The 11,876-nt window shown below is 33.0% G+C and overlaps 1 protein-coding gene across 1 annotated transcript; it reads left to right on the plus strand.

The window, feature by feature from the left end:
• The first annotated feature begins 6,306 nt into the window (after window positions 1–6,306).
• LOC147293298 (protein SIEVE ELEMENT OCCLUSION B-like) lies at window positions 6,307–10,308 on the plus strand. The gene is made up of 8 exons (XM_086233767.1): window positions 6,307–6,678; window positions 6,830–6,919; window positions 7,052–7,141; window positions 7,551–7,993; window positions 8,213–8,307; window positions 8,421–8,554; window positions 8,787–9,272; window positions 9,470–10,308. The coding sequence occupies exons 1-8, from the start codon at window positions 6,379–6,381 to the stop codon at window positions 10,067–10,069; spliced, it is 2,238 nt and encodes a 745-aa protein (XP_086089893.1). The 5' UTR covers window positions 6,307–6,378; the 3' UTR covers window positions 10,070–10,308.
• The last annotated feature ends 1,568 nt before the right edge of the window (window positions 10,309–11,876 follow it).

The raw sequence follows: 11,876 nt of genomic DNA on the forward strand, positions 1-11,876 counted from the left end.
AAATTTCGATAATTTCGCCGAAATTTTCGAAATTTCGGCGAAATCATCGAAATCCAGACGAAATTTTGTTAGTTTAGTGTTAAAATTTCCATACCTCAAAAAATCGAAAATTTCGGCGAAATTTCGTCGAAATTTTCGAAATTTAAATCCTTGGTTATACTTCATTGTGTACATGGACTTTTTCTTCTTGAGAAATTCAATGCGTACCCACTCACTTCGTTCACCATATCTCCCAACTATATATATATATATATATATTTTTTTTTTTTCACAAAATTTCTTATTTTATCCTGAAGTATATTAAAAAAAAACCATAATATTAGAAATTAGAAAAAGAGAAAAACCCCACCCCCTCCATGATCATTTCTTCTCATCATCTACTGCTATTAAAAATATGCTATTTAACTTTAATCAAATAAATAGATAAATAAAATATTTTCAGTAAACAATTGATGATGACCATTAATCAAACGGGTAAATAGTTTCTGATTTAGGCTAATTTTTTGCAAGGATGATCCTTAAACGAAAACCTAAAATATAAATAGTTCCGATCATCAATACACAATATGAAATGGGCCTCACAAGAGATTATTTATTTACCCTTAAATGAGGCATCCTTTAACGCAAGGGGCCTGTATGTATATATATATATACATATACAGACCTTTTTCCATTGAAGAATTTGGGATCCCTCATAGGGCTGACTTCATATACTATTTTAACGATTCGAACAATCTATATTTTAGGTATTTATTCAAAGATTATCCTTGCAAAAAGTTAAACAAATCAGAAACCATTAATGCTATCTAACTTTGATCAAATAAATGAACGAACAAAATATTTTCAACAAATACTTGAAATGATGATCATTTAATTAAACGGGTAAATGGTTTATGGTTTAACTAGTTTTTTGTAAGAATGATCCTTCAATGCAAACCTAAAATGCAAATAGTTCCGATCATCAAAACACAATGTGGAATGGGCCCTATAAGAAATTTCTTATTTACCCATAAATCAAGGATCTTTCAATAGAAGTGGCATGTGTGTATATATATATATATATATATATCAGTGGTCACGTTCAAGTAAGAATGTCCTTACTTTAAGAAAAGTGAAAAAATCCTCTATGGTATCACCCAGCAGTGCAATTGCACAATCGGAACTATTCATATTTTAGTTCCCTCCCCAATGGTCATTTCTGTAAAAAAAATTAATCAAATCAGTATTTGTTTGGTTATCTAAACTGTGCAAATAAATACAATCTGTCGAATAAAATTGAAAAAGTATTGATTATAATAAACTGGTTAAACAGTTTCCAATTTAACTCATTGTTTGCAAATGTGATATTTGAATGATGTTCTAAAATATGAACATTTTCGATCGTTGAATTGAGTTGTAAGTTCAAAGATGATGTTCTTATTTTTTTTAAAGTAAAGACATTTTATTCCAAAATTTTTCTATATATGTATATAGAGTTTTTCTCTATAGAGAGGACATCTGCACATTTTGAATTTGCGGACAAGATTTACAGCCGTTAGGCGATTTTAAAATCCAACGGCTCCACTTCTTTATGAAAAAACATGGATCTTTAAAAATAAAATTGGATCAAGCTGAAAACACGAATCAGACAAAATGGATCCTTCATCTTCCTCACGCGCACAAAAAAACAAAATCTGAACTATATCTTTATCTCCTCTCTCTCTCTCTCTGCAACTATAGTTGAGCAACCTGGCTGAATTGGGTTTTTTTTTTATTCTTTTACCAGTTCAATTTTTTTTTTTTGGGTTTTTAATCCATTGCTACTGTTGGATGTTGTTGGGGTTTTGTTCATGGGGATTATATTCTAAATGGGATCTTTTCTGGGGGTTTTGGAGAGCATCTTTTGTGACGAGGAGGGAAGATTTAGATTTAGGAGGTGTTTTTTTTTTTTTTTTTTTTTTTTTTTTTTTTTTTTCTCATGGGTTTTGATTTTTCATTTTTGAAGTGAAGATTGAGTTCGACAAAAAACAAATAAAAAAGAAGTGGAGATTGCGTTTCCTCTGAGAAATGAATTAGTCGTATTTACGTACTCTCTCTCTCTCTCTAACCCATCTTTGGCTTTTAAAAATGATTGTCCAATTTATCGATTAATTGTTAATTGTTTGGGTCTAAATTCTGAAGAATTTCAAACCAAATAACCAATGGTTAAAGTACTAGATAACTTGATTGACAATGGTAGCTTTCTCTCATATTTTCATCTTCATCAATGTTGAGTTGTATTGGCTTACTTCAATGATAAGAACAGGAAAGGAAAAAAAAGAAGTATCCGAAGGACCAAAGAAGGACTGAACAATGAACTATCTTAGATTTTTTAAGAGGAAACTCAATCTACACTTCAAAAATGAGAAATCAGACCCACAAGAAATAACCCCTAAATAAAATTTTTCATTCTCATAAGATCTCTCTCAAAAAACTAGAAACTAATAAATTTTTCCAAAATCGATCCAAACCCAATTAATCTTTCTTTTTTTTTTTTTTGGTTGAGAAATCCAATTAATCTACACATTTCCAAATTCCAAACTGATTAATATTCAAATACCCATCTTAGAAAATTGGAAAATCCATGACGGTTTGAGCGAAAAATCACAACCAACATCAAAGACTGAACATTGAGCAAACAATCGTAAAATATCCATCCCATATAAAATCTAGAAAATTAGGATTAAATATCAAATTTTAATAATTTTTTAGAATAAATGAAGAGCATAAAATATTTCAATTAGATTACCAAATTTAAATGTAGTTTTTTAGATTAGATCACAAACATATTGTCTCTTTTGTTTTGGGCATTTTTATTTGACCTGTTTGTCTTGAGACTTTTATGTTGTCTTGGAAGTTGGTTAATATGGTTTAATTATACTCGTGAGTATAAAATTACAACGATACTCTTAATTTAGTTTAGGGTATATAAATATGATGTAGGGTATAAAAATGGGGTGCATAATATATAAATGAGGTTTAGAGTTTAGAATTAGAGTTCCGGAGCTTATGGCTTAGGGTTTAAGTCTCGGGTTTTAGGCAGAGCCCAAACTCCGGGAGTTAAATCCTAAGCCGTTTTGCTGCGTAACAGTCAAACACAAAGCTAATATTTTTTTTTATTAATTTATTTGTAATTGACTATTTTTTTATTGTAGTGACATATAATGTAATATTTGTGAAATATAGTACTCTTTATTATATTATTATGTTTAACTTTTTAATTAGTATCTAATTTAAAATATTATTAAATTTTAGTATCTAAGCTAAAAAATTATTAAAATTTGATATTTAAAGTGGACCTTATAAAATCTGCTTAATACTCGAGGACATTCCCTTGCTGGCGTATGGGTTGTCTTCAATAGTGATGAGGAGAAAGGAAACCCAACTCAGCCAGTTTACTCCACTATGGTTGCAGTATGAGAGAGAGAGAACGAAAGTGTGCGTGAAGAAGATGAAGGGTTCATTTTGTTTGACTTGTGTTTTTAGCTTGACCAACTTTCATTTTAAAAGATCCGCGTGTGTCCGGCCATAAAGCAGTGGAGCCATGCATTTAATTTAAAATCATCTAACAGCTGTAAAGCTTGTCCGTAAGTTCAATATGTTCAGATATATATATATATACAGAGCCCTTCCAATAAGGGATCCCTTATTTAGTGTTAAATAAGGGATCACCATGTGTGGCCCAACCGAGTCATTTTGTGTTAATCCGAACCGTCCATTTTTTACATCTTCATTGATAGATCATCTCTGCAAAAAATCAGCTAAATCGGAAATAGTTTAGCCGTTTGTTTAAGCGATCAAAGTTTAAAACAAATGGACGAACAACAAATTCCTCTATAAACACCTAAACTTTGACCACTTAATCAACGGGTAAACGATTTTCGATTTGGTTGATTTTTTGCATGGATGATCTATCAATGAAGATGCAAAAAATGAACGGTTCAGATTAACACAAAACGACTCGTGTGGACCCCACAAGGTGATCCCTCATTTAACACTAAATGAGGGATCCCTTATTGGAAGGGCCCTATATATATATATATATATATATATATATATATACAGGCTCCTTCTGTTGAGGTATACCTCAACTTATTTATGTTGAGGTATACCCTGTTGGGGCCCACACGAGTCGTTTTGTGTCGATCCGAACCGTTCAATTTTTACATCTCTATATATAGATCATCCTTGCAAAAAATTAGCCAAATCGAAAATCATTTACATAAATAAGTTGAGGTATACCTCAACAGAAGGAGCCTGTATATATATATATATATATATATATATATAAAAGCTCCTTCTATTGAGGTATATTTCAACTTATTTATGTTGAGGTATATCTTATTGGAGCCCACACGAGTCATTTTGTGTCGATCCGAACCGTTCAATTTTTACATCTCCATTGGTAGATCATCCTTGCAAAAAATTAGCCAAATCGGAAATCATTTATCTATCTAACTTTGATCAAATAAATGGACGAACAAAATATTTTCGATAAAACCATTCATTTGTTTGATCAAAGTTAGATAGACAAATGATTTCTTATTTGGCTAATTTTTTGTAAGGATGATCAACCAATGAAGATGATCTTTGCGAACGGTTCGGATCGACACAAAACGACTCATGTGGACCCCAACAAGATCATACCTCAACATAATTAAGTTGAGGTATACCTCAATATAAGGAGCCTGTAATATATATATATATATTGTCCCAAAATGTTCAAATATCCTCTCTAGAAAGACTCTCTCTTTCTCTATTGGAAAATACTTGGGTCACCCCTTGGGAGTACCCTGAGGTTACTCCACCACCTAAAATTATAAATTCAGTAATACCGATACATGATCGGAACTATTCACTTTTCAGATAACTTATTAAAGATTATTTTAGCAAAAAATCAAATCAATCAGAAATAGTTTGGTTATATAATTGTTGTCAATTAAGTAGAAAAAATTAATGATTTCCAATTAAAAAGTAATTTTTTGACCAAACCGTTGATTTTTTCTATTTAATCGACAATAGTTATATAATCAAACGATTTCCGATTGATTTGATTTTTTGTAGAGATAATATTTAATAAGTTATCTAAAAATTGAACGATTCTGATCATGCGCCGGCATTACCAAATTTGTAATTTTGGGTGGTGGAGTGACCTTGAGGTACCCCCAAGGACCCAAGTACTGTCCATATATATATATAAATTTATACCCTAAGTGTGAGAAGAATTCCACTAAAAAAAAAACCACGTGGGTCCATTGAATTGAAAACAATACTACAAAACCAGACAACGTACAAGACAGCCAAAACAAAAACAAAAAACATAATTAGCCTACTGAGACAATCCCAAATCGATCGAAATCAACACAGACAAAGAAAGAAACCTAGAAATGAAAATCAAAGAGCCCAAATCAATCCTCAGGGAGGCCATCCGCTTGAAGAATGCCTAATGAACAAAGATTTGATTGAATGACTTGAAAGATCGAGAGAGAGATTCCAAAGAATTAGGACTGATTTTACAAGCTAGCTACAATTTGAACTTGAATATTATCAAGGGTTTTCGCTTTGGAATCGACCATACGACATCAATTGCCAAAAACATTATGTCAAAAACCTAAATAATAATTTTAATTATATATATATATGTATATATACAAGAATGTTCTAAAACTAACTGGTTAGCAAGCTAATACAAACCTAACCACTATGTTGGGCCAACTGCACAATGTAATCTCAAAATTCGAACAATTCATTTTTTAGGCCCTACTTTAAAGATCATCTCTATAAAAAATCTCCAAAATCGGAAGTCATTTAGCCATTTGATTATGATAACAATTATTTATATGCTTTTATCGAAAACAATGATTGTTTATTTATTTAATCACAATTAGATGATTAAATGATATCTAATGTAGTTGATTTTTTACAATGATGATATTTGAAATATGACCTAAAAAATAGACGGTTCGGATTATGACATTAGTTATGCGGTGGGCCCAAAAATATAGTTAGTTTCGTATTAACTTTTAATTAGTTAGCTTTAAAAAACTCCTCTGTATATATATTATATTAACCTGTATGATGCAATTTTCGGATCCATGTGAAACACGGGAGACTGTCGATCCTTATCCAACAACTTCTCAATTAATCTAGATATAATATATAAATACTGCTGCGTACACACTAGCTACTGCGTGGCAAATTTGCAATATATTAATAATATTGAGGTGGACAAATTGTAGTATAAATAGGGCAGTGGGCAGGCGTTGAACTCACTCCAACACAACTTAAGCAATTTATTTGCAGCAATTAAGTTGTAATTAGCCCTAGTTCTCTCTGTTCTTTCTAAGCCACTATATCATCATGGAAAGCCGAAAACAAAATGTGGTGAAGTCTGTGCAGATCACCACTGGGCTTTCTAGATCTCATCATGAAGCAGTAGTTAATAATGCAGTTTCTACTGATGATATTATTGTTTATCATGAGCAAGACCTGAAGTGTGAGAAGAGCCTGTTCGAGATGAGTAACGGTGAAATCTTGAACCGCGTTTCTCCGACTCATGTACTGAGTCACCAACACGATTCCTTTGATATTGTATATTTTTTCTCCGTCACTCAAAACATCATCCAGCGTTCAACCCAGATTGTCGATAATATTGCTCAGGTATATGCATGACTCTTTTAATATTCTTTCTTTTTGTATGAAACTCTTATATACATACATATGGCTTGGATTTGTAATTCACACTCAATTCAAGCATGACCCTTTTGAGTATTACAACACTTCTAAATGATTTTTTGTGACTTGTTTGCAGGATCACCACGGAGTGCAAGCAGCTGCAACCACAACTGTCAAACCCAACTTCAACACTCTATTTTGCCTTCTAAAGTCCATTGTTTGCGAGGTCATTAATTAATTACCATTATAATTTATTAATTATTTAGTTTTATAGTAAATTGTAATTCACACTCAATTCAAGCATGACCCTTTTGAGTATTACAACACTTCTAAATGATTTTTTGTGACTTGTTTGCAGGATCACCACGGAGTGCAAGCAGCTGCAACCACAACTGTCAAACCCAACTTCAACACTCCATTTTGCCTTCTAAAGTCCATTGTTTGCGAGGTCATTAATTAATTACCATTATAATTTATTAATTATTTAGTTTTATAGTAAATTACTAAAAAGTCCATTTTAGAGCTTTTGTACAAAAAAAAAAACTCACTTAAAAAGTTGGAATAATAAATAGGTATACTTTGTATAAATAAAGTTCAGGTTTTTTTATTTTTTTTTAATTTTATAGATTTAGAAAATATAGAGACTTAGAAAATAGACGACTTCGATCATTAAATTATAATGCGAAATAAGTCTCATAAATCAGATCTTATCATATTTAAAATAAGATATATCTCAACGAAAATGGCCTGTATATATATGTATGTCATATTCTTGACATTTAAAAATTGATCTAACGAAGAACCTGTCTATTATCTAACATTAATTATTAATCATAAGAAATTTCATATGCATGCAGATGGCATGTAACGCTTCAGGTGAAAAAGTTGCCCACGAATCAACACTAAGAATACTTAAAAAGCTATCAACCTATCCGTGGGAAATGAAGGCAGTGTTGGCCCTGGCGGCTTTTGCTTCGGAATATGGAGAGTTCTCGCTGCTTGCCCAGTACCAACATGCCGACCAACTCGCCAACTCAGTGGCAATCGTGAAGGGAATTCCGGTCTCCACAAACCTGAAGACATGGAAGGCAGTTTCTCAGCTTAACTCTGTGATCAAGCAGACGTTGGAAGTCATCGGCTTCATCTGTCAACTCGTGAATCATTCCAGATCTTCTTATGATGTAAGGGATGTAACAGAAATAGTGACAACTGCAATGAAAGAAATTCCAGTGAATGTCTACTGGTGTATCATAACTACAGTAGCTTGTGCCACTAACATCTGCCTCCTTGAGAGTGACGAGTAAGTACTAATCTTAATGACTACATCCATGAAATATGCCCATATTAATTATACCATGCTTAATTAATTGCTTCTTAATAGAATAATTCAATAATTAATACCTAGCTAGATCTAGGATACTAGTATATTTATATTAACTAAGTGCAATTTAATGTAGACATGTGTTTTAAAATTAATGTATATTATGTATATAACGCACAATGGTTTCCACCATTTCAGGGGGAAGTCACAGGATCTATCCCAGTATACTTACAAAATCCAAATCATCTCCAATAAACTTACCGGACTTCTCACGACCTGTTACAAAATAATAGGTGGGTTTCTTGTCGATAGATCATTCACAAGGAATATATGTTGTTTTTGTAATCCAATGCTATATATATATATATATTGTTAATTCGTTTTTCTTGTTTCTTATTCAATACAGAGGAGGTAACCGCCTATAGGAATCTCATCCATACCATTGCGACTTGTACTGAAACTGTGGAGGTTATCAAGACTCTGATTTATTTCAAGGATACTGCACAACACATTTTTGATGGTTCTGCTATAACCAAGGAGGTTTGCTCTAGACGTGCATCTGATAAATTTTTGTATGTGATTGTCACATGTGAGGTTCCTCGATCTCACAGCATAAGCTATATATATATATATATATATATCATATATGCGTATGTGGGTCTCTCCTACATATTATGAGAGGAAGATCGCATGTGACCATCAAGTACAATAACTTTTCCATCTAATATAATTTCATACAAAATTATAATTGTGTGCATAATTTTTTAAACAGGCAATGTATGTTGACATCGATATCCTAAAGAAAAAGAATGTGTTGTTGTTATTTTCGACCCTAGACATCTCTGATGATGACATATCAGCTCTCAAACAGATCCATGGTCAGTTGACAAAGAAAGGGTGTCAGTACGCAATTTTGTGGATTCCTGTTGTGGAGCAATGGACTGATAAGCTGAAAAAAGATTTTGAGACCCGCAAGTGCAAGATGCCATGGTATACAGTGGAGAGGACTAATGCACCTATAGCAGGCATCAAGTTCATCAAGGAGGAGTGGAAGATATTCAAAGGTTGCGCTACAGAACATGTGGTGGTGATGGACACACGTGCGAATATCCTACATGACAACGCACTCCACATGATTCGACGATGGGGAATCGATGCCTACCCTTTTACTAAAACAAGACAAGTACAACTCCTTTCTGGTGGGGATGGATGGGCTCGCTTCGTCGTTGAAGACATTCACAACTCTATTAGACCTTGGGTAAGTTTAGTTTTTGCAAGAGATACTTTAATTTTAATGGAATTTAAAAATTAGACGGCTCAGATTGTTAAATCAGGCTGGTCAATGTCATTCATTTCGCTTCAAATTAAAAGGAAAATATTCCTCTTAAATGACACCCTATATATAGATATGTACGTGTGATTGTAATATGATGGATTTGTCCAATTCATGTACAGATCAAAGAGGAAAAGTACATATTCGTCTATGGAGGCAAAGATAAAACGTGGATCGACAAGTTCACAGCGAAAGCAAAGGCAATTAAAGGCCACGAGACCCTAAAGAAATCAAAGATTGACATTGAGATATTTCATGTGGAAAGAAGCGAAAAAGGAGGAGTGGATGACAGTTTCAACCGCTTCTTTTCGGACGTAGAAAGCATGTTCTCCATGATCAAGGTTCACAAGGAGGTCGCCGCGGTGACAAAACAAGTCCAGAAGTTACTTTCCTACAAAAACGAGAGTGGATGGGCTATGCTAATGAAGGGGTCTAGTCTGGTGGGCATGGGTCATGGTTCCGTGATTTATAACGTGCTCGAGAACATGGGGAAACGGGTTGAGGTTCCTTCATCGGGGACATTCGATTTTTCATTTTTATTCGAGGAAGCTCTTAAGAAGGAGTTCAGTAATCACCATGTGTGCGCCTGCGTTGAAGTCCCAAGTGTGGCTGGAGCCGTCCTGGAGATCATGTCGTGCCACGAGTGCGACCGTCCCATGCAGACGTATATCAGCTACAAGTGCTGCCATGACGGCAATATGGCTACTAATTACTACTGCTAATTATTAATTAATTAAATGTCGATCACCATGCAACTGCGTCCGTACAAGAGCTGGTGCTGTACGTCCATGCCAGCTTGCTCAAATAATGGGGGCTTCTAGCTGCTCACTAGTTTGTCTGTTATGTTAAGCATGTGTTGTGTGTTTGTTTGGTTTCCTTAATAAGGGGCAATATTGTCATTACGATGATAGTGTACTTGAAATGTAATGCCCATCAACGAAAGTTGTATTAATTATCTTCATCTTTAATTTGAATAATGATATTTTCAATTGCCAATTCATCTTTCAGTCGTCGAGTTTCTACATATTTGTTTCTCATCATCAACGGAGTATATAATAATTTTCTAAGAAATTTACAAAAAATTAGTTTAACATCAATTAACAGATTAATTTTTGGTTGCCAATTTCTTAGCAAAATCATCCAGCAGAATGACAAAAATTGCATCAATCCATTTGCTTCCAATCTTTCAGCAGAGATTACAATGCACCGTACTTTCCAATAAAAGCCAACGGATCTGCGGGGCTTGAGAGAAGTCTAGATGAGTAAGTTTTGTCTTTTGGGCATTTTGTCCCCATTCTACCAAAAGAAAAAAGGGTTCATATATGGGATAGTAACCCCTCATATAAATTTTTTATAGAGTCTAACTCTACATCTTTTTAATTAATAGTAAGGTCCAAATTTAAAATTTTAAGCCAAATAAGATATTATAACCCATATATAGATTAGTTTACTTACACAATATGCCATTATTTAATTACATTAGTTATCCCACAAAAAAAAAAAAGTTAATAATTTTAAGAATTAAATACAAAAATGGTCCACGAACTTTACAGTGAATCTCAATTTGGTCCACTAATTATAAAAAAGTGTCAATTTGGTCCACGAACTTTTCAAGTTGTATCAAACCAGTACAAATGTTAATTTTTATCAAAATATTAACAGAATTGGTCACATGAAAATGTGATGAACGGACTAAAATGCCTTTGAAAATGTGGTTACTTGATGTGCACATGACCAGTTTTCGTTAAATTTTTCAATAAAAGTTAACATTTGTACTGCTTTGATACAACTTGAAAAGTTCGTAGACCAAATAGACACTTTTTATAGTTAGTGGATCAAATTGAGATTCACTGTAAAGTTTGTGGACCATTTTTGTATTTAACCATAATTTTAAAGTCCACTTTTGGACGTACTCTTTGTACAAATAAAATTCACCTAAAAGGTTGTAATATCAAATAGGTCCACTTTGTACAAATAAAGCCCACGTTATGTTTGTTCCGTGTTTTTTGCGCTGAGCGTTGAGTTTTTTTTTTTTTTTTTTTTTTTTTTTTCAAAACTTGGTGCATGGGATTTGTTTGTTAAAAAAAAAAAAAAAACTGGGCAAATTGTCACTGCTTGATAGTGGCAATATATAAGGTGTTTTTGCAATTTAAATAGCTACTGTCGCACAATAACAATGATTTCTCATGTCTGACAGTGGCAGTTTCAGGTGCACAGTAGCATTTTTGCCCATTTTTTTTAAATAAAAAATTTCAACCGAGTGCTCGGCTCATTAAAATGGAACGATCAGTCATCGTATTTTCACAAGTGGGCCGACCAATCATTGAATTTTTCGTTGTGGACTTTTAAAAACAAAAACCCCTAAAAAAATTCCTAAACTTAAGGAATTTATTAAAAAAAAAAATTAATATATGACACTTTTTATGGTGTGATATATTCTCTAGACTATAATTCAGTAGGTAAATTCATATGTGGACTATATATGTAATCTCTCTCAAAAACTGTCAACAAATAGAGTAGAATAAAGAA

The sequence above is a fragment of the Dryas octopetala genome, chromosome 2 (genome assembly GCF_963921425.1).
Source record: "Dryas octopetala chromosome 2, drDryOcto1.1, whole genome shotgun sequence".
NCBI lineage: Eukaryota > Viridiplantae > Streptophyta > Magnoliopsida > Rosales > Rosaceae > Dryas > Dryas octopetala.